The sequence below is a fragment of the Scylla paramamosain genome, chromosome 7 (assembly GCF_035594125.1).
Source record: "Scylla paramamosain isolate STU-SP2022 chromosome 7, ASM3559412v1, whole genome shotgun sequence".
Lineage (NCBI taxonomy): Eukaryota > Metazoa > Arthropoda > Malacostraca > Decapoda > Portunidae > Scylla > Scylla paramamosain.
Window position 1 is genome coordinate 23,280,734 of NC_087157.1, and position 24,171 is coordinate 23,304,904.

Below are 24,171 nucleotides of genomic sequence, written 5' to 3' on the forward strand. Positions count from 1 at the left end.
AGTAGTTGTTGGAATTGCTTGGCACGCCACCACTTGTTGCAGCGCCTGGTACCTTCTCTCCAGCACAGCTGCATCACGAAGCTGCTTGGTGGGGTGTGGGGTAACTGGTCATGATGAACAAAAGGTAAGTTCTGAAGTAAAACTTGAATGCAAAACTATTTGCATAACCCTAGTAACACCAGTTTACTCTGAGGACCCTACAGCACAAGAGAAATAAGGGAAGCAGTGCCATTAGAAAACTTATTCGTGACAGGTGTGATTATGATAAATGCAGGTCAAGACTACAAAGACTTAATACATTTGGTCACGTCCGCAGTGTCGGGTCTTCAGAGCTTTGCAATAATTAAACTTTGATGAAGGTACTAACTTGAATATTACCAAGTTTCCTTTTGAGTTTGGCCGACCCATTTCTCTATGATTTTAATTTATTTATTCATTTATTTATTTATTTATTTTATTTTATTTTTTTCCGGCGAGTGAGGCCAGCAAGGCACAAGTGAGGCGACTCCACTGCTTGCATCGCTAGAGAATTACAGAAAAATGTGTCTGCTATCTCGAATGTGCAGGAGGTGTCTTGACTTATAGCCTTGAATATGGTATATATATATTGAGTTGGTTCACATCTTACTGCAGCAAGTGAAGGGAAGGATCCTAATGCCCAGAGACACAGGCGGCACGATCACGGTATCTCAAGCATATTTATGATACTCAGTTTACCTCTCGTCTTGAAGCTTGAAATGAGAGTAAGGAGACCCAACAAAATTTTATATCACGTATACAAGAACACTTAGCGGCGTGCAGGGGGTGATCAAGAACCTGCAATGCTCATACGGTGGGCGATTTCTCGTCGTCAGCGGGCAAGGCGGATGGAGTGGATGTGTGGGTGGATGCAGGGATGGAGTGTCTGGAATTAATGGGCTCGAAACTACAATACGCCGGTGGATCGTTGGAATGTGCAGATGGATAAACTGGGTGGAGTGGATGGAAGGGGATGTGCGTGGCGTGGAGGGAATGGGTGGGGAGGTGTGTGGAGTTCAGGAGGGCGGGTTCCCGAGAGGCGGCCTCCCCACGCCTACCGCACGGCCATCCGCTGGACACATCAGCCGCCATCACCCACAGCAGCTTCCTGGAGGCGAGGTGGAGGGAGGGGAGGGATGTTAGGGTATTATACACACACACACACACACACACACACACACACACAGCTGAAATCACCATAAAGAGTACGTCTGACATTTCTGATATCAAAGAACGTCTAGATAACAAAGAAGGGAATGAGAAGACTAGTATCCAAGTTGTATGTAAGTCCCGTGTGTGTGTGTGTGTGTGTGTGTGTGTGTGTGTGTGTGTCCATCGTCCACTCACCTGTACCCTTCCACGGTGCCTCTCTCCTCCAGCTGCTTGATGGTGTCCGGCAGCGAGGTGTCCCCAGTCTCGGGCAGCACCATCGACACCACGCCCGCCAGCAGTGACGCCACCCCAAACACCACGGAAGGCGTCCACGAGCTGGTGGAGCCCTGCAGAGAGAGAGAGAGAGAGAGAGAGAGAGAGAGAGAGAATGGGGATAAACAATGCATCACTCTCGAGCGGGAATGAAGCAGTTAGTTATACTTAGCAGGGCAACTCAGTAACGCATTTGATCTTCTGAAGCTACTCTCTCTCTCCTCTCTCTCTCTCTCTCTCTCTCTCTCTCTCTCACCAAGAGCTCTGTGATGAAGGGCGAAGTCATGGAGCCCACGCGGGACATCATGAAGGCCGTGCTGGTGCCGCGCGTCCTCACCTCCGTCGGGAAGAGCTCGGAGCTGTACAGAGTCAGTACCTGGAACGCCGAAGAGATGGACATCTTGCCCACTAGCGCCAGGGTCACGGCCACCCATCCGCACCCTGCAAGAATGCGTGGGTCAGGAACAGCCCGTGCACTTCCAGAGGTCTTCCCGAGTGACTAAGCCCGTATTCTGAAACGCTTTTTTTCTCACGGCGACTATTTTCAAAGGCCACATAGATGATTCTCAAGATTCTCAAGTTCTGTTGTAAGGTAAAAAGCTTGTTAATCTGTCACTAAACCATGAAAACAATCTTAAAAACTTCAATCAGAGCCTTCTGAAAGTAGTGGAGGCGCCGCAGACGCGTTTCAAGATATAGTCCTAAGTCTGATATCCCGGATTGACACCGCACTCAGAGTATTTATTCCCTTGTAGTGAGTATGTCTTCCTGCCTTTGACTTGAACTATTTAAAAGAGGGAGGGGCTTTCAAGACATTCGTAACATTTTGCATAACTCTTTTGATTACATTCTCTAGGGACTAACACTTTCACTGGGACTTTTTTCAATCTTTTTGTTGCCCTAGGCCAGAGTCCCTTCACAAGTGTATAGTTGCTGGGTTCCCTGTCATCTACAGAGGTTTAGTGGTTGCCGAGCCCACAGAAAATTATAACACAATAGGAAATATATAGTCTGTGAACAGATGAGGTGCGAGGGAGTGAGGAACCAAGAGAGTGAAGTGTGGGAGTGAGGGACTGAGGAACTGAAAGACACGGGAAGTGTAGGGCGAAAAGAGCACACGCACATAACACCGCACTGACCGTTAGGGATGAAGGGCAGGAGGAGAAGCATGACGCCGCTGAAGAGGAAGAATACAATAGTGGTGCTCCTCCTGCCGTAGTTGGTGACGACGGGCACCATGAGGGTGTAGGCGGGCACCTCCACCAGGCCCGTCAGTACCATGTACAGGAAAGGATTGCTGCTTAGGTGGTCCCCGCTCAGCGATAGCCCGAAGTATACCATGCCCACCACCAGGTAGTCGAAAAACATGCCCAGCGTGATCACCCTCAGCCGCGGCGTCCTGCACACAAACACACACACACACACATACACAAAGATTAATAATGATAATAGTAGCAATAATGTTAACAACAACAACAACAATAATAATAATAATAATAATAATAATAATAATAATAATAATAATAATAATATTAGTAGTAGTAGTAGTAGTAGTAATAATAATAATAATAATAATAGCAACAACAAAAGTAGACCAAAGGCAGTGAAATAAGGAGAGGGGCAAATATTTACAAATACAAGCAGGTGTTTGGGTGGTAGTGCCGCCGCTAGCCGCGCCCTACCGGAGGAGGATGAACATCTGGCACAGGTAGGTGTCCAGCAGCGACTGACTCCTGCAAGGCCTGAGGCCTCGCCCCTGGGACGATGCATTGCCCTGTCGCAGATCACAACGTCAACACTTGGATAGTTAGTTAGTTTGTTCGTTAGTTTTATCATTGACCACATAGTACACTGTAATATCTAATACATAATAACTTTTAGTCTAATACAAAATTAAAATTATGAATTAAAATAAAAGGTTAAAATAAGAAACTTTTCAGACTTAACCCATAAGAATGAATCAATGATACATGAAGATTACATAATTTAAACACGCCGCGAAAAATTTCAAGATACCACAGAAAAAGAATAAACATAACAAAGTCAGAAACAACCAAGCTTCTTATAAGTAAATAAATGAATAAATAAATAAATAAAAATAAAATAAAACGCGTGCACACAAAATATACAGCACGTAAAACTAATGAGGCCTGGCGACTGAATAAACACGGCCTGCTATGATCGTGTTTAGACACTGGTTGTAGGTATTATGTTTTTATCAGTATGCTGCTCTTTAAGTAATCCACTGACCACTGCACCACCGCCAATTGTTAGCAAGAAGGAGCAGACGAGGAGGCAATAATGAATAAGGTTAAGAACCCAGTTCTCTGTCCCAAGCCTCGCCGCGCCCTGTCGAAGGACTCACCTCATCCTGGCTGTCCTTGATGATCTGCAGCAGGCGGTGGCGGGGCGGCAAGGCGACACGGTTCCATCGGGCGGCTCTCTGCAGCACGGCGAGGGCATGGGTGTGGTAACCGCGCACCGCAAGCCACCGCGGGGACTCGTCCAGCAGCCTGCGCACCGCCACACGATCATCCTCTCATACATCTCATACACACACACACTGCACTCACGCCTCACGTACATGTTGTGCATCTAATGTTTTCCCGGCGACTGAATAAAGGCAGCAGCCAACTCCTCCCTCGACGCAACAAAGGCATGTACTCAGAAACGCTTTGCTCTCTCACCACGACTATTTTCAAAGGCCATAGAGATGATTACCATGATTAGCCGGGTTCTTAAGAGTGTTTTATATGTTAATAATGTAAAAATAATGTTGATTTCTCATTGGAACTAAAAAAAAAAAAAAATCCGTGTGACTTCAAGCAGAGCCTTTTGAAATTAATGGTGCGGCCAGAAGTATTTCAGAACATGGGCCAAAGCACAACTCACAGCAGCGCCGGCAGGAAGAACAGGAACAGCAGGGACACGGACAGCTGCAGCCACCGCCAGCTCCTCAACAGATACGCCGCGCCGCCCCAAGCCATGGTGCCCAGCGCCCACGGCAGGAACAGCACGATGCCCAGCACAGGCCTCACCCTCGGCGACGACACTTCCATGGCTGCAACACACACATCGGGACGGCACGGCATTAGCAGGGTGTTTATTTTTTGTCCAGCGCGTGTTTGCATACCTTGGTGTGTTACAAAAACGGACCTGACTGTGCATTCACCAAAATTAATCAAACACTGAGAAAAAGAACAATGAAAAAAAGAGAATAGGACACTGAAGGGAGGAAATAATAACAAATAAGAGAGAAAAATCAACAAAAGGAAGTCATAAAAGAGAGGCAGTGCTACATCACTAATGCTGTCGCCATTATGTTACTTTGCCCAGTCTTGCAGGATAGGGGAAGGCAACACATGCACGCGTCCTACCGAGAATATATCCCGTCTTGAGGATGGTGGCGTGCAGCGTGCCCAGCAGGAAGCGGGAGATGAGCACGGAGACGAGGGACGGCAGCCAGCAGGACGCTAGGGCCACCACCGCGTACACCACGGAGCCGATGGTGATAGTTGGCCGCCTACCGTACCTGCAAGGGCGGCACCCTCACCAAGCGTCTCCACCAAGGTTTTAAGCTTCACCCACTGTTTAACGTTCCCAGGTAAATGAGTCTGTTTACGTGTGAACCCACCACTGTCTGATGGGTGAAAATTCAAGCATGTTTTGTCTTTCAGTGCCATTTTTTTTTTTTTTTTTCTATGTAAAAGAGACACTGGCTAAGGGCAACAAAAGATCGAAAAAAAAAGGTCCACTTTAGTGCCAATTTCCAAAGCTAAGTCCAAAGTAATCATCAAATATTGGAGGATAAGTGTTTTGAAACCTCCCTCTTGAAAAAAAAAGCTTAAGTAATAGGAAGGAGTTAATACAGAAGAAAGAAGGGGTTCCAGATCTCAAATAGGGAAAGGAAGTTAGTGAATGCCATGAGTGCCTATTCCAACAATGAAAGTTTATGAAAGGATTCTCAGAAACAAATATTACTCCTTCGGGAAGCAGCGCCTGAAGCGGAGACCAAAGCGAGTGAGGTAATCCTGCTGGTAACTGTTAGAAATGTAGGATGCCTGGCTGGAGTTACTGAGAGGATCTGACATGACATACCAGAAGGAATCAGGTCGATGGTACTGTACAAAACTCCTAATAATGTCCATCAAGTTACTCATGAAACACTTCAGCTCACTACGACGTGTTTGTGTTGATGCGAATACCACAAATACACTAGTACACACAGCAAGGGCCACGAGTCGCAAGACACTCACTTATCTGCCAGGAATCCGTTGAAAGGTGCGCCCACCATAACGCCCAACATGTAAATACTGGTGTAGGCAGCGCGCAGGTACTCCATCCCGCACACGAGCCCGAACTGCAATACCACAACGCTAATAAGACAAGTACATGCTATCTAATGTACTGTACACCTAACGCCACTGTGGCCCCTCACGTTGCGCGGGTCTGATGCATAGTACAGTACTAAGAAACCCCGTGTTCTTATGCGTTGTTTTCTCGTCCGGAGTGTTTTCAAAGTCTTCGTAAATTATCATTCAGCCATTCATGGATATTTTTCTCATTGATTATGTAGAAATCTTGTCAAACTATAGCTATCATGAAAACTTCCATGAAAACTCTAGTGTTAAAAGTGATCGAGATAAGAACATGTACCTTCACTTTATTCCATTGTGTTTAAGATGAATGGCTTCATTACTATCATGTGATAGGTTAGGTGACTAAAGAACTATACCTGGTACGAATAAAGAATTGTACTGTATTGTAATGAGACGTTTAAGAAGATTGTGCTGAGCTGTGACTATTCCTTGTCCTCGCTAAGTCACTAACATTCCAGTCTGAACACTCAGTCACACCACTTCCTACCCTCCCACGTGGCCCAGCCCTCCTCGTTTCCTAGTTCCGCCTCACCTCTGACGTGACGGTGGAGACGAAGGTGGAGTTGTCGAAGGACCATCGTTTGCAGGGTCGCTCCAGTGGCTCTTCTCTGGAGGGATCCTTCACATAGTAGCTGCACGAGTCCCTGCAATGAGAGCACACACCCATGCAGTACCTTGCGTCTGTGGACATAGACATAAGAGAACAAGGGAAGCTGCAAGAACTTATCAGACCTACACGTGGCAGTCATTTCCTCTATATCATAAATAAGGAAAGCTGCAGTAAGTCATCAGAACTAAACGTGACATGCCAACCTATCTACTCGCATTTCCAACTATCATCCACATCCATAAATTCATCTAATCTTCTTTTAAAAGTATTCTGTTGACTCGGCACTAATAACCTGATTAATGAGATTACTGAGTCTATTCCATTCATACTAAACTCTGAGAATCAATTTCTTTCTATTATTATTATTTTCTTTCACTCTAATGTGCTGCCCTGCAACGTTAACGCCACACGACACACACAGAACAGCAGGAACGAACAGGAACTCATTACCTTCAGGAGTGCAATAACCAGACAGCAGCTTCTTTTCTGTTCCCTCCTACTCTCTCTATCCTCATTTTCGATCCAAAGCTGGATGTTGCATTTATGTGCACAACGACTTAACCTGCTCTCATGCCCACGCTCTTGAATCTTCTGAGTTTTCCACCATCTGGCTACGACTGCAGGGTCACTCTCAAACTAAATTTATCTGTGCTGTATATCTCTCACCTAACTCCTCTGACTATAAGAAATTCTTTGACTACTTAACTTCCAAAGTAGAGCACATTCTGACTCTCTTCCCTTTTGCTGAGATCTCCATTCTTGGAGACTTCAATGTTCACCACCAGCTTTGGCTTTCCCTTCCCTTCACTGACCATCTTGGTGAACTAGCCTTCAACTTTGCTCTCCTCCACGATCTAAAGCAATTGGTGCAGCACCCTACTCGTATTCCTGAACGTCTTGGAGATACGCCCAACATTCTTGATCTTTTCCTGACCTCTAATCCTTCTGCTTATGCTGTCACCCTCTCTTCTCCGTTGGGTTCCTCCGATCACAATTTCATATCTGTATCTTGTCCTATTGCTCCAATCCCTCCTCAGGATCTCCCTAAGCGAAGATGCCTCTGGCGTTTTGCCTCTGCTAGTTGGGGGGACCTGAGGAGGTATTTTGCTGATTTTTCCTTGGAATGACTACTGCTTCCGTGTCAGAGACCCGTCTTTGTGTGCTGAACGCATAACAGAGGTGATAGTGTCTGGCATGGAGGCGTACATTCCTCACTTTTTTTTCTCGATCTAAACCTTCCAAACCTTGGTTTAACGCAGCCTGTTCTCATGTTATATATGACAGAGATGGTCCACAAAAGGTACTTGAGTCTTCCGTCACCAGAATCTCATGCACTTTATATTTCTGTCCGGAACCATGCCAAGTCTGTCCTCCAACTAGCCAAAAACTCCTTCATTAATAGAAAGTGTCAAAAAATTTTCAAGATCTAATTCCCTTCGTGACTTCTGTCACCTAACCAAAAACATCTCCAATAACTTTGTTTCTTCTTCTTTCCCTCCTTTATTTCAACCAGATGGCACCACTGCTATCACATCTATCTCTAAAGCTGAACTCTTTGCTCAAACCTTTGCTAAAAACTCTTCCTTGAACGATTCAGGACTTGTTCCTCCCTCTCCTCCACCCTCTGACTACTTCATGCTATCTATTAAAATTCTTCGCAATGATGTTTTCCATGCCCTCGCTGGCCTAAACCCTCGGAAGGCTTATGGACCTTGATGGGGTCCTTCCTATTGTTCTCCGAAACTGCGCCTCCGTGCTTATACCTCGCTTAGTCAGACTCTTTCAACTCTGTCTGTCAACATCTACCTTTCCTTCTTGCTGGAAGTTGGTCTACATTAAGCCTGTTCCTAAAAAGGGTGACCGTTCTAATCCCTCAAACTACCGTCCTATTGTTTTAATTTCCTGCCTATCTAAAGTTTTCTAATCTATCTTCAACAGGAAGATTCTTAAACATCTATCACTTCATAACCTTCTATCTGATCGCCAGTATGGTTTCCGTCAAGGCCGTTCTACTGGTGATCTTCTGGCTTTCCTTACTGAGCCATGGTTATCCTCTTTTAGAGATTTTGGTGAAACTTTTGCTGTTGCCTTGGATATATCAAAAGCTTTCGATAGAGTCTGGCACAAAACTTTGATTTCCAAAGTACCCTCCTATGGCCTCCATTCATCTCTCTGTAATTTCATCTCAAGTTTCCTTTTTGACCGTTCTATTGCTGCTGTGATAAATGGCCACTGTTTTCTCCTAAATCTATTAACAGCGGTGTTCCTCAGGGTTCTTTCCTGTCACCCACTCTCTTCTTATTATTCATCAATGATCTTCTAAACCAAACTTCTTGTCCTATCCACTCCTACGCTGATGATACCATCCTACACTTATCCACGTCTTTTCACAGACGTCCAACCCTTCAGGAAGTAATCAGTTCACGCAGGGAAGCCACAGAACGCCTGACTTCTGATCTCTCTAAAATTTCTGATTGGGGCAGAGCAAATTTGGTATTGTTCAATGCCTCAAAAACTCAATTCCTCCATCTATCAACTCGACACAACCTTCCAGACAACTATCCCCTCTTCTTCAATGACACTCAACTGTCCCCCTCTTCTACACTGAACATCCTCAGTCTATCCTTTTCTTATAATCTAAACTGGAAGCTTCACATCTCATCTCTAGCCAAAACAGCTTCTATGAAGTTAGGTGTTCTGAGACGTCTCCGCCAATTTTCTCAACCCCAACCCCAGCTGGTAACTCTGTACAAGGGCCTTATCCGTCCATGTATGGAGTAAACTTCACATGTCTGGAGGGGTTTCACTCATACCGCTCTTTTAGACAGGGTGGAATGAAAAGCTTTTCGTCTCATCAACTCCTCTCCTCTAACTGATTGCCTTCAGTCTCTTTCTTATCGCCGCAGTGTTGCATCTCTTGCTATCTTCTACCGCTATTTTCATGCTAACTGCTCTTCTGATCTTGCTAACTGCATACGTCCTCTCCTCCCACGGCCTCGCTCCACAAGACTCTTCTTTCTCTCACCCCCATTCTGTCAACCTCTCTAATGCAAGAGTTAACCAGTATTCTCAATCATTCATCCCTTTTCCTGGTAAACTCTGCAACTCCCTGTCTACTCGTATTTCTATATTTCCACCTTCCTCTGATTTGAACTCCTTCAAGAGGGAGGTTTCAAGACACTTATCCTTCAGTTTTTGACTACCGCTTTGGACCTATTCAGGGACCAGCATCTAAGTGGGTTTTTTTTTTTTTTTTATTGGCCCTTGACCGGTGTCCCTCCTACATAAAAAAAAAAAAGCCGATATTCAACAAACTTAATACTTGAAATGAACTTCAATTTCTAGCCATTTCCATTATACTTTCCCGGGAAATTAAACCCAACATACTCGTACAACACACAGGGGTAAAAGACAACATGATGGCATTAATCTTGTCGGGGGTTGAAGAGTTCTCAGGATTATGTCATCGTAATAAAAGATTCAGGGTCACCAATTAGAAGTCAGAGACGCGATGTGTGTGTGTGTGTGTGTGTGTGTGTGTGTGTGTGAGGACATGGATATGTGTGGGTGCATATTGTGGATGTGTGGGAGGGGTGGGGTGGAGTGGGGGGTGCTTACTGCGTGGTGATGTGGGAGGCCAGAGGGACTGAGGGGTCTGAGGAGCCGGGTAGACACTGGTAGTCAACTTTCGGAGCGAGGAAGGGCCCCGCCAAGGTGTGGTAGCAGGGCAGTGACACGCCTGTTGAGGCGGGAGTGGTGAGACGCTTAGACTGCAGGATACACACACACACACACACACACACACACACACACACACATACACATATATACAGATAGATTGATAGGTATGTTACTGACCACATCTAGGAGTCACATAACACATTAGATAACCACGTGAACAAAACAGGGAATACAAATATCTACATAAACAAAATACGTACGATCACGAAACCTGCTGTCTCCTCCTCCCCCCATCCCCCCCAAAAAAAATAAAAAAAATAATAAATAAAATAAAATAAAATAAATAAATAAATAAATAAATAAATGAATAAATAAATAAATAATATACAAAAAAAAAACTAATAATATGTAGTTCCTCTTCTCATAATTATTAATACAATCTAAGAAAGTTATGAACTACGCAACACTTTTACCTACATAATCTTGTTTAACTTAAATATAACAAATATTAGTACCTCAATCCCCACCGTCACGATTTTTTTGGTAAAACGATGACGAAAAACGAAAGAAAACGGCACTGCAGTGAAAAAGAGTCTGTGTTTTGTTTACACGTAATTCCCGAGCGTTCTTGTCTTATAACGTAAAGGCAGCAAAACATCATCTTAAGAACCTATTGATCTGAATCGTTTGAATGAGAATGACAGATACAAAATACTGCACTTTATGTTATTATTATCCTTTAACCATAAAATATTTTGAGTGGGAATCTACATTTACCTCCCCTTTTCTAACTTACGTCCATTCAGAAAAACAACAACAAATAGATAAAAAAAAAAAGGGAAATTCGAGGGAAAAAATTATGCAAATGGTACTATAGCGATGTTTTCTGGATGAGTAGTCTAGGGTCCTGTAACGTGTTTGTGATGCTTAGATGGTAGTGATGGTGATGATGATGATGATGATGATGATGATGATGATGATGATGGTGATGGTGATGGTGATGGTGGTGGTGTGGTGATGGTGATGAGGATAATGAATTTCTGTATCTCAATATTTGCTGATTTTAGGAAAGATGAAAGGATTTTCAGGCTCTACTACTACTACTAATGCTACCACAACAACAACAACAACAACAACAACAACAACAGCAACAACTACTACTACTACTACTACTACTACTACTACTACTACTACTACTACTACTACTACTACTACTACTACTACTTCTATTACTACTACTACTACATACTACAACTACTAGTATACCATTTCTATTCCTACTTCTGCTACAACAACAAAAGCAACTCCACTACCACTACCACCACCACCACTAGCACCACCACCAGTACCACAACTCACAGTAAGCCAGAGCCGTGAAGTGCACCAGGTTCCACTTCCCGGTTCCCAGCTGGCTTAAGACACCATCCAGCTGGCTTGCCATCGCCTCGACCCTCCGCTCCTCCGCGTCAACCTGAAAACACTGCGCTCTAGTAAAATGACAGCGTGTACATATTGGAGGAAGGCCACGCTGAATAAAGCAGGTCAGGTTCAGGCAAGTACTGAAGGTCACAATTAACGAAAAAAGTTCATGTATAGGCAAATATTAAAGGTCATACTTAATGAAGGTCAGGAGTATCGGGTAATGAATGCTTTCCTGTTGACCGAGCATGCAAACCTTCAGAAAAGAGGAAAAAGAAGAAGAAGAAGAAGGAGGAGGAGGAGGAGGAGGAGGAGGAGGAGGAGGAGGAGGAGGAGGAGGAAGAGGAGGAGGAGGAGGAGGAGGAGGAAGAAGAAGGAACGAAGAAAAAAGAAGGACAAAGAAGAAAAAAGATAAAAACAACAAAACAGAAACATAACAAAACAGACGCTTAATTAAACTTCAAAACGCAGCAAACAACTAAACAACAAAATAAATTAAAATCATGACAAATGACCACATATCATATAACCTTTTCCAGAGACTGCGTAAAGACATAACATGCATTGATAGTCTCGTCAAGCCTTCTCTTAACTACAACCTGTTTATGAATTGCTTTGGCAGACCCTGTACACTGGCCGCGTTACGTAAGCCTTGAGGGGAGTGACAGAGAACAAGACGCTTACGAAACACAGGTGGCCAGGACAAGGCTATCAGTCCTGCATGTACTTACAATAGTCTTGGCCCGGCAACAGACAGAGAGCAGCCTAGGTGGACGAGTGCGTAGGCAAAGAAGGGCAGACCGGGCGTGAGTGTGTGATTCCGGAGACCTAAATGAATTGGGTACAATACATGAGCTGCCATAAATTCTTCCTGCTTCGTTTTCAGTTTGGGAAAAAAAAAGATATATACGAGTATATATATATATATATATATATATATATATATATATATATATATATATATATATATATATATATATATATATATATATATATATATATATATATATATATATATATATATATATATATATATATATATATATATATATATATATATATATATATATATATATATATATATATATATATATATATATATATATGTATGTATATATATATATATATATATATATATATATATATATATATATATATATATATATATATATATATATATATATATATATATATATATATATATATATATATATATATATATATATATATATATATATATATATATATATATATATATATATATATATATATATATATATATATATATATATATATATATATATATATATATATATATATATATATATATATATATATATATATATGTATATATATATATATATATATATATATATATATATATATATATATATATATATATATATATATATATATATATATATATATATATATATATATATATATATATATATATATATATATATATATATATATATGTATATATATATATATATATATATATATATATATATATATATATATATATATATATATATATATATATATATACTCGTATATATATATATATATATATATATATATATATATATATATATATATATATATATATATATATATATATATATATATATATATATATATATATATATATATATATATATATATATATATATATATATATATATATATATATATATATATATATATATATATATATATATATATATATGGTAACTGATCTAACCTAACCTAACTAACCTAACTAAAGAGAGAGAGAGAGAGAGAGAGAGAGAGAGAGAGAGAGAGAGAGAGAGAGAGAGAGAGAGAGAGAGAGAGTGGGTGGGGGGCGTATTAGCCTGCTTGACAACTGAATTATTGGCTATGAGGTGCTCTTGGTGTGGTGTAAACGTGCTAGTGTCAAGGCGATGGTGGCGATGGAGGCGGTGCAGGGGCTGAGGAGAACGTGGCTCGCATCCCATTCCCTCTTTTCTTCAATACTTTGGGTTTCTAATTAGGACCGATTTTCAAAGGCCACGGAAATTATCATACGGGGTTTACATACGTGTTTTTCTTACTGACAATGTAGAATTCTTGTTAAAACGTTATTATTCATGAAAAAAAAAAAAAAACTTGAAAACTCATTCCTTCCTCTCTTAAATGCTTTGGTCTTTCATCAAGATTAATTTTCAAAGGCCACGGAAATAATTTTATGGATTCCCAAGGGTGTTCCTCTTAATGACAGTGTAGAATCCTCGTCAGACTGCCACTAGAATTATGAAAGGATCCATGAAAACCTCGCTAATTAATTTCGAAGGAGTATGGGGTGTTTTTTTTTTTTTTCTGATTGAAAGTGTTGGATCCTCGTCAAGGCTTTACTAGAATTATGAAAAAAAAAAAAAAAAAATTGAAAACCCTATTAACTTCCACTACAACCTGTTTCTCTCCTTCTTAAATGCTTGGTTCTCAAAGGCTTGGTTTTCAAAGGCCACGGAGATGATAATACGAATTTCCAAGGTTGTTTCTCTTACTGATAATGTAGAATCCCTGTCAGATTATCACTAGAACCATGAAAATATCCTTGATAACCTAACTAAACTAAAGCCTGTTAAAAATAAGACGCTGAGACGTTAAAAAATAGGAAAGCATCCCGTGTGTGAGTGTATGTGCTTCGCTATAACCCCTCTTATATTTCTCTTCAAATACCTTTTTCTCTCTCACTGATGTTCAAAGAAGCAAGAATCCTCAGTTTCCTTCTTGATGGTAAACTGCGTGTCTCTGCCGCCGCTTCGCAACAGACCTCCTCTCTCCTCGGTGGTAACAGGAGGACTGACTGTACATACATTGAGGCATTACTGGTCTTATTGAGTGAGGAATGATTTCACCTCCTCACCTTCCTCTCCTCTCGACTTCCCTCACGTCTACCGAAAAAAAAAAAAAACAGGAGCGTTGGAGGGGAAGGCAAGACGTGGGGAGAGCGCTGCGCATTTCGTTAGGATTTTGTTTCATGTGTGGATTTGTTCGTGGAGAGATGAGAGGGGATCCTTGTGGGGGTACATGTTATGCGTGGTCAGGATTTTGTCCATGTAGAATTTTGTTTTGTTTATTTTCATTATTATTATTATTATTATTATTATTATTATTATTATTATTATTATTATTATTATTTTATTTTATTTTTTTTTATTTATTTTTTTTATGATAGGATGTATATTGTCACTTATCATCGCTATCATTATTGTTATCGTTGTTTTTGTTGTCATCATCACCTTTGTCCTTGTAAAATTTTCTTTATTTATTTATTTTTTATTTTTTCTGGTGTTTTCAGTTTTTGGACTGTTAATTGTTGGATGTTCTTGGTAATTGTCATCATTATCGTCATCGTCAGTTTTTCTTCGTCTTTTTTTCTCTCTTTTTTTTCTTCTTTTTTATTCATGTACATCTCTTACTATATTATTCAGCACTATCGTAATTTCCGTGGACCCCTCCTCTCTCTCTCTCTCTCTCTCTCTCTCTCTCTCTCTCTTTAAGTTGAGAGTCATTTCTTGCTATGTACAATAACATGTTGCTCTCAATCACCAGTTCTTACATATCAAGGTCTACACACGCAATGCATTCACACAACACTCAGTCATTTGAGCTGAATCTAATTTTGCTACCACTATATATATAAGAATTAAATGTTTTATTTTGCTGCAGCCTTTATATACAATTACTTTTATTACACTTCATTCAGAATTAAGCCACTTACACATAAAATGTGTCTCCCTTTCTTTTGGATTATTTAATTTAATTCTGTCTTGTATATTGATTTATTTTTGTTTATTTATTCATTTTATCGTACTTTAAAGCAACTTATTAGAATTTTATAATACTCTTACTAATAGTTATTCAATTTTTCTACGGCATGCTTAAAACTTTGTTATTATTTATTATTTAATTAATTTCCTCAGATGTTTGCAGTCTTCTTAATGTCGCATGCATAAAAATATAATTTATTATCTTATAATTTTTCTTGTGTATTTGCTATCTTCATAATGTTGTAAGCGTAAAAAAATTGTTATTGCTACATTATTTTCAGATGTATTTGTAGTTTTCCAAGTGCTTGGTGACCGAGGAGTGAAAAATATATTACTATTATCTTTTTCTTTATCTTGTCCTAAGTTCCCCAGGGTCGTCTCTGCGGCTGGCCGGGTAGAGGGGAGGGAGTGGAAATGTATTTAGACAAAACGCCATGGGGATGCAGGGTCACGAACGCAGGCTGGCTTACGTGTGGAAAGGTGCCTCGGCTCTCCACCCTGCCATGAATACATATGCTACTGCTGCCCTCCCTCTTCTACCTCTGCTATCCCTCCTTCCATCTTCCTATAACCACCTAACGTCTCCTATCTTCCACTTATATACATGTCTTCCATGTCCTCTTCATAGTCACGTTAAGTTTAACCTCTTCCCTTTCACCTCTTCTTCCCACGTTCTACTTCCTCGCCATGGACACTTAATATATTTTCCCTTCCAACTCTTACTATCCATCTTGTAGCTACCTAATGTCTCCTCTCTTCCACTTCCCCAATCTTTCTTCTATCAGTCTATCTCCTTCCCATAGCCACACACTATCTCCCACCTCTCCCATCCATCTACTGCCACATTTCGTCTCTCCCAGGCACTCCACAAAGCCTCCCTTTCATTCCTGCCCACTTTACATAACCTCTTCACGACTCTCTTTTATTCACTTTTTCCATCTCACCTTTCACTCTCTCCCTCCACCACCTTCACCTCTTAGGCTTCTGCAGAGTGCATTTTGTTGTAGTTATATCATGTTTCTCGCTTATAAGGTAAGTTTACTGTTATGGTGAAGCTTAAGTGAAGTTAACGTGGAATGAATGAGGTTTTTCAAAACAAAATCTTTATTAATATATAGTTTAAGAAAGTGGACCATTATATTAAACGATCATAATGCTAATTGATAAAAGGGATTAATTTTCTATCTGAGAGAGAGAGAGAGAGAGAGAGAGAGAGAGAGAGAGAGAGAGAGAGAGAGAGAGAGAGAGAGAGAGAGAGAGAGAGAGAGAGAGAGCAAAATCGTACACAATAGGAGACAAATGACACAAAAAGGATAAGCCAACCTTGTCTCCCCTAAAGAGTGTGACATTTGTGTGACAGATGTGTGATAGGTCTATGACAAGTTTGTAACCACTAAGATCTTTGATAAACCATGTTTTTAAGACTCTCATTCGATCATATTATATCACAATATTAAATTTTACGTAGGAATTACTTTCTAGTCATGATAACTTCTGTACAGGTTTTAAATCTTTAACAAACCCACAATTTTCAGACTTTCATTTCACTGCTTGCAAGAGCACACGTGGTTTTGACAGGAGGGCCTGCAGGCAAGAAAATCCTCTCACACTTTGCGCATGTACGAGCAGTTTCGCCACGTGATTGGTGCGAAAAGTCTCGCCTCCTGAATGGCCTGCTACCTTCTCATCAGCTAACCTAACGTCACCTGAGCTAACCTTACCTAACTTAACCAACTAAACCTAACCTGACTAACCTAACCTAGCCGATATAATGTGTTATAATAAATAAGAGACCATATCAGGAGGAGGCAGTAGGCACCTGGCGAAAAGATAATTACTCCCAGTGAGGTCTAAAGCACTGGATCAGGAGGTGCTGTGAACTTATCATTAAACCCAGCTGTGACCTCACTGAACGTTTCCCTTTGTGTCTCACAACACAAGGGGGTAGTCACAGCCTGCTCTCTAAAAACAACTCTCTTCCTCCACACAAAACTACAAGCACCTAATAACATACATACCCTTCACTCAAAAATTCATAATTATCATGGCGACTCCTACACCAGCCTCGGAGTCCCCATCTGGGGAGGGGACCACAAATGTTCCCAGGTCGGACTGCCCTTCTGATAACGACCCTTAATGTATTGAGACCCCCCTCAACTTTTTCTTCATTAACTTCACCAACATTCGCGGTCTAAGATCTAATTTTCAGTCTGTAGAACACCACCTCTCCTTTTCTAAACCTCATCTTCTTTTCCTCACTGAAACTCAGGTGTCTGAGGCAACTGACAGTAGTCCCTTTTCTGTTCCCTCCTACTTTCTTTTTATTATTATTATTATTAAACATAACGGAGAAGGCAGAGTGGGACGAGCGCAAGCGCTATAAGTTGCCAGATGACAACCCCCACCCACCTTGACCGTAGAAAGAAGAAAGGAAAAGCAATTAGCACAATAGTAGGATGAAATCAGAGCAGGAGGAGAAAATAGGTTAAACAATTATAAAGAACGCCTCAACGAACTGAGAATTATTAAAACTCACAAAAAAATTCAACAAAAAAATCAACAATTCTGACTTATTTAATATATGTCAGACAACACGAGTAAATGTAGTATAACTACTTAAAACTTGATGGTATAAAATCACAGGTATAGTTACATAATTTATCACCGGTATAGCTGCAAAAGCAATCAGAGTTTAATTGACTAGACTCTTCAAGATTTTGTTCGAAGCAGACTTGAATTTTTGCACATCACTCGCAGTGCATGTGCCCACGTCAAGCATGTTCCAAAGTCTTACAGCACAAGGAACAAAGCTTCGCTGAAACTGACTGGTGTGACACCTAACCTGCTGTAAGCAGCGCGCATGTGAATTTGACGCAAGTCGAGTGTTTCTGGTGGGCACAAATGCATTTGGGATGGAGGCATTCAGCGGGTGAAGCTGGTTGGCATGGATCTTATATAGCATGCAGACACTGCTGACATTGCGTCGGTGACCAAGATCCCAAGCTGCTTCGCCACCACAGAGGAACCTAGCGGAGGAGACAATTCTGTCAATGAGACGGAGGTGGGACACAGCTGCGGAAGACCACACAGGAGCACAATACTCCAGCAGTGGAAGAATAAAACACCGGAAGCAGCTGGCAGAGATAGACTGGTCACCAAAAATCTCCATTTTCAATCCAAGGCTGGATGTTGCGCTTATGTGCGCAATGACTTAACCTGCTCTTGTGCCCACGCTCTTGAATCTTCCGAGTTTTCCACCATCTGGCTACGACTACAGAGCCACTCTCAAACTAAATATATGTGTTGTATACCTCTCACCAAACTCCTCTTACTATAAGAAATTCTTTGACTACTTAACTTCCAAAGTGAAGCACATTCTGACTCTCTTCCCTTTTGCAGAGATCTCCATTCTTGGAGACTTCAATGTTCACCACCAGCTTTGGCTTTCCCCTCCCTTCACTGACCATCCTGGTGAACTAGCCTTCAACTTTGCTATCCTCCAAGACCTAAAGGAATTGGTGCAACACCCTACTCGTATTCCTGACCGTCTTGGAGATACGCCCAACATTCTTGACCTTTTTTTTTTACCTCTAAACCTGCTTATGCTGTCACCCTCTCTTTTCCGTTGGGCTCCTCCGATCACAATCTCATGTCTGTATTTTGTCCTATTGTTCCAGTCCCTCCTCAGGATCTCCCTAAGCGAAGGTGCCTCTGGCGTTTTGCCTCTGCTAGTTGGGGGGACTTGAGGAGGTATTTTGCTGGTTTTCCTTGGAATGACTACTGCTTCCGTGTCAGAGACCCGTCTTTGTGTGCTGAGTGCATAACAGAGGTGATAGTGTCTGGCATGGAGGCGTACATTCCTCACTCTTTTTTCTCGATCTAAACCTTCCAAACCTTGGTTTAACACAGCTTGTTCTCGTGCTATACATGATAGAGAGGTGGCCTACAAAAGGTACTTAAGCCTTCCATCACCAGAATGGCATCTACACTGAACATCCTCGGTCTGTCCTTTACTTATAGTCTGAACTGGAAACTTCATATCTTATCCTTAGCTAAAATAGCTTCTATGAAGTTAAGTGTTCTGAGACGTCTCCGCCAGTTTTTCTCATCCCCCAGCTGCTAACTATGTACAATGGCCTTATCCGTATGGAGTATGCTTCACATGTCTGGGGGGGACGGGTTCCACTCATATCGCTCTTCTAGACAGGATGGAATCAAAAGCTTTTCTTCTCATCAACTCCTCTCTAACTTATTGTCCTCAGCCTCTCTCTTTCATTGCTGCAATGTTGCATCGTTAGCTGTCTTCTACCGCTATTTTCATGCTAACTGCTCTTCTGATCTTGTTAACTGCATGCCTCTCTGGGGGGTTCCACTCATATCGCTCTTCTAGACAGGATGGAATCAAAAGCTTTTCTTCTCATCAACTCCTCTCTAACTGATTGTCCTCAGCCTCTCTCTTATTGCTGCAATGTTGCATCGTTAGCTGTCTTCTACCGCTATTTTCATGCAAACTGCTCTTCTGATCTTGTTAACTGCATGCCTCCCCTCCTCCCGCAGCCTCGCTGCACAAGACTTCCTTCTTTCTCTCACCCCTATTCTGTCCACTTCTCTATTGCAGGAGTTAACCAGTATTCTCAATCATTCCTCCCTTTCTTTGGTAAACTCTGGAACTCCTGCTTGCTTCTGTATTTCCACCTTTCTATGACTTGAATTTCTTCAAGAGGGAGGTTTCAAGACACGTATCCTTCAATTTTTGACTACCGCTTTGGACCCTTTTCTGGGACTGGCATCTCAGTGGGCTTTTTTTTTTTTGCCCTTGGCTACATAAAAAAAAAAAAAAAATCCAGTTATTTCGTACAGGGTAGTTAAGTTAAGGTTAGGTTAGATTAGTTAGGTTAGGTTAGCTGATGAGAAGGTGGCGGCCATTCACGTGGCGAGACTGCTCGTGCATGTGCAGTGTGCAGGGACTTTCCTGTATGCAGGCCCTCCCTTTTTGACAGGAAGTGATAAGCTGTGTATTGTTCCGCATCTTAGATGTTGTCACTCTCACGTGTTTAAACTCGGTCACATGGCACACAGCCCGCCTGCATCACCTCCACGTCTCTCCCTCTCCGTACTGGCCTTGGTGTCAGAATATCGAGGAAACCGTGGAACACTTCTTGCTCCACTGTCCGCGCTTCCACTTCCACCGCCAGCTGCTCCGTACTCAGGTGCACGCCATCGATGTCTTTGGCTATGACCTGCCCACCCTGCTGGCCGCCACAGACATCCCTCCATCCCGGCACAGTCATACGCCTTACATGTGCATTCTTGAGGAGAACTAAAAAGCTCCCTTGACTGTTAATAGTCACGACATTCACCAGGGCGCATATAGTCGGTAACATCCCACCCCCTCCTACTCCCATCAAGAAGCACCAGCTGTATATTATCACGTAAGTCCTTCATTATTTTAACCTGCCATACCAACACCAGCCTCTGTACTGAAGTAGGAGCTTAAATAATACTGTGTAATGTGATGTGTTAGGCATATGTGGCCTTAATGAGTTGTAATTAACACCTGGCTGGCTTCCCTTACTTGGTCCTCTCACCTGGTTGATTCACTTGGTTCACTGGTTGATGTTTAATTCTACAGTTTTATGTGATGTATTAGGGGGATGTGTGCTTAATTGAGTAATAATTAACACCTGGCTGGCTTTTCTACCTGGGTGGCTCCCTTACTTGGTTCACAGCTAGTAAGATTGATTGATGTATTAAGAATTTCATTGACTGATTTAATTGATTGAGTAATAAACATCTGGCTGACTCCCTTTACCTGGCTCCCTCACCTGGCTTGCTCATGGTTAGCAAGATTGATTGACTGACTAGTGTAGTAAGAGTTAGTATGATTACTGATTGATTGTGCAATTAAAACCTGGCTTGCTACCTCAACCTGCCTCCTTCACCTGCTGGCTCATGGTTAGCAAGATTGAGTGATTAGGTGATTAATGTAGAAAGAGTCATTATATTTGATTGATTGTTTGATTGATTAGGTAATTATAGTGAATATGACAACAGTGAGTAAACAAGGCATCTCTCTCCCTCATTTTCTATTAATGTTTGATGAAGCTAGTAAAATAATGTGTGAATGTCTGGAAGGAAAAAAAAAAGAGATAAATAATAATAATGTTGGGAAAGGACTCTTGATAATTAACGTTGACTGATTTGGTAAGTTGACTGATTTCACATAGTAGGAATTAGTGTGAATGTTGATTGAGTAAGAATTAGTCAGATTAACTGATTGATTTGATTTAATTTAATGATAATTAATCTGATTGATTTATTGATTGTTTTTATTTAGTGAGAGTTAGTCTGCTTGTCTGATTTCATTTCATTTAGTAAAAGTTGGTCTGACTGACTGAATTATTATAGTCCACAGTTTACATTACACAGGTATATATCATTAATATAACCATGAAGTAATGAGTAGCTAAGTTTATTCTTTTTTTATATGTAACAGGGGCACTGACCAAGGGCAGCAAAAAAAAAAAAAAAAAAAAACATTGAGATGCTTGTCCCTAAATAGGGTACAAAATGGTGGTCAAAAATAGAAGGATAACCTCCCTCTTGAAGGAATTCAAGTCATAGGAAGGTGGAAATACAGAAGCAGGCAGGGAGTTCCAGAGTTTACCAGAAAAAGAGATGAATGAATGACTGAGAATACTGGTTAACTCTTGTATTAGAGAGGTGGACAGAATAGGGATGAGAGAAAGAAGAAAGTCTTGTGTAGCAAGGCTGTGGGAGGAAGGCAGGCATGCAATAAGTAAGATCAGAAGAGCAGTTAGCATGAAAATAGCAGTAGGAGATAGCAAGAGATGCAACATTGTGGCAATGAGAAAGAGGCTGAAGACAGTCAGTTAGAGGGGAGGAGTTGATGAGATGAAAAGCTTTTGATTCCACCCTGTCTAGAAGTATACTCACCAAGCTCTCTCTCTCTCTCTCTCTCTCTCTCTCTCTCTCTCTCTCTCTCTCTCTCTCTCTCTCTCTCTCTCTCTCTCTCTCTCTCTCTCTCTCTCTCTCTCCTCTCTCTCTCTCTCTCTCTCTCTCTCTCTCTCTCTCTCTCTCTCTCTCTCTCTCTCTCTCTCTCTCTCTCTCTCTCTCTCTCATCCCTTGTATATGGGCAGGTGTCATTTAACATTTATGTTGCCTTTGTAGTTTTTTATTTATTCAATTTAATTTAATTATTTATTTATTTTCTGCTGAATAATCTGTGCAGTATTAATCCACTTAAAAAAATTGTGAGATTCTGGAGGAAAAAGACCAATAATTAGGGGAGGAAAGGTCTCTGAAACTTTAAGTCAGTGCCCAGGTGACTTGAAATTATCATTACTACCTCATGTTACTCTTATTAATTGTATATATCATTAAAAAGTGGTAGTGGTAGTGGTGGTATTGGTGGTGATCTGTGTTGGGTGTCAGGGTGCAGTCAAGTTACAGCAGGAGTACCAAGTTTAAATAAGAAATAAGCTCACAACATACCTTGAAGAAGAGGCTGTGAAGCTGGTGTGAACATCTATGATTTTGTTCTATGACTGAAAATTAGATCTTGATTTTTCCATGTGTTTTCAAGTTTAATTACCAGTTTTTTATACCGACTCTAACTTAATTAGTGACATGTTGCTGTATTGTGGTTAAGATTGGGCAAGGTAACTAAACATTCTGGTTGTAATCTTCCATAGGTACCTGGGATATAGTAGCAGACAATCTCCATTTTTTATTTAGTACACAAGTGGAACATCCATATTGATTTCTCATTAAGATTTAGAAAATACAAGGATCATTAAAAATAGCTAAAATTGCAGTTTTGTATAAAATTTTATTTTTCTTCATCTCTTTCCAAGTGGACTGTAAACCTGAGGACCTGATGGGAAAGCAGGTTTTTTAGATGGGGAAAGCAAGTAAGTACTATCTAATATTGTTTGGGAGCTATATCTGCTTGTGTTGATGTCCCTGAAAGTCACATTGACTGGTGTACATCACTTTCTTGGCCATGTAACCATGAGGGAATTCTAAACTTATTAGTTAGCAAAATATTTAACCTCCTTACTTGAGGCATGGCTTGCTCTTGTTCACTCATCCAAGAATCACTGTAACTGTCATGCATCAGTTTCTCTCTGTGCAGGCTAAACTTGCTTCAGTCTTGTCATTGCAACAGTTAGAGGCTTTTTATAAGTAGCAATATTGCAATCAAACATTATACATAATCACCTAGTTGGGGCACTCCCTCTCAAAATTGTAGTTTCCTTTGACTTCACCTACTTAGTTCTTCCACATTTGAGTTCGCCTTTTTAGAACTTCAAACAATTTCTACAGCATGGATTTTAAAATTACTGCTTGAATCCTACAAAGTTGAAATTTGAGTTTAGGGAAGAAGTAGAAGTCAGATGGTGGTGGGACAGGTGAGTTAGGGGCATGAGGCAACAATTCAAAACTGCATGTGGCCACCTCAGCCAGTGCCACCTTGTGTCTCTCACTACATCTCATTTGTAATGTTAGAGAGAATGGAAAACAATATAGTTAATGTGTGTATATTCACGTAGAGTGTTGTTGCAAACATTGACTCCAAGTGGGTGTAGTGTCATTTTTTTTCTGGGGCCAAGAACTTGGAATAACCTTTATATTTGTAGAAAAATAATATTAGAGAAACTAATTTTTGCCATTGTTTTGGTCTGTATTTTTGTTTTGAGCTGTGTATTTGGGCTATTTTATGTGTTGCAGTAGTTAGTCTTAGATAATTTGAGCTCCCAAACTTATTTTTTCTCTATTGGAAAGTATAATTACATTAATTTATTTTTTGCAAAAA

At 40.9% G+C, this 24,171-nt stretch overlaps 2 protein-coding genes across 5 annotated transcripts in view; one reads left to right on the top strand and one right to left on the bottom strand.

The window, feature by feature from the left end:
• Window positions 1-240: 240 nt before the first annotated feature.
• LOC135102239 (organic cation transporter protein-like) lies at window positions 241-14,374 on the bottom strand. 3 transcript variants are annotated; one of them, XM_064007115.1, is made up of 14 exons: window positions 14,239-14,366; window positions 12,264-12,360; window positions 11,473-11,584; window positions 10,051-10,171; window positions 6,355-6,466; window positions 5,700-5,803; window positions 4,821-4,975; window positions 4,336-4,504; window positions 3,809-3,956; window positions 3,126-3,217; window positions 2,583-2,842; window positions 1,700-1,884; window positions 1,366-1,517; window positions 241-1,126 (listed from the first exon to the last, which is right to left on the bottom strand). In XM_064007115.1, the coding sequence occupies exons 3-14, from the start codon at window positions 11,552-11,554 to the stop codon at window positions 826-828; spliced, it is 1,881 nt and encodes a 626-aa protein (XP_063863185.1). In that variant the 5' UTR covers window positions 11,555-11,584; window positions 12,264-12,360; window positions 14,239-14,366; the 3' UTR covers window positions 241-825. The 3 variants fall into 3 exon arrangements, with proteins under 3 accessions (XP_063863185.1, XP_063863184.1, XP_063863186.1); XM_064007114.1 differs by lacking the exon at window positions 12,264-12,360 and having other exon boundaries at window positions 14,239-14,374; XM_064007116.1 differs by lacking the exon at window positions 10,051-10,171 and having other exon boundaries at window positions 14,239-14,365.
• Window positions 14,375-20,174: 5,800 nt separating this feature from the next.
• Window positions 20,175-24,171, top strand: part of LOC135102241 (mucin-2-like) — a 76,955-nt gene continuing 72,958 nt past the window's right edge. Inside the window, exons 1-2 of one of the 2 annotated variants that reach the window (XM_064007119.1) lie at window positions 20,175-20,764; window positions 23,210-23,266. In XM_064007119.1, coding sequence (XP_063863189.1) covers window positions 23,254-23,266 — 13 coding nt within the window. In that variant the 5' untranslated portion in view covers window positions 20,175-20,764; window positions 23,210-23,253. The remainder of the gene's footprint in view (window positions 20,765-23,209; window positions 23,267-24,171) is intronic. The other variant, XM_064007121.1, reaches the window with a different exon arrangement.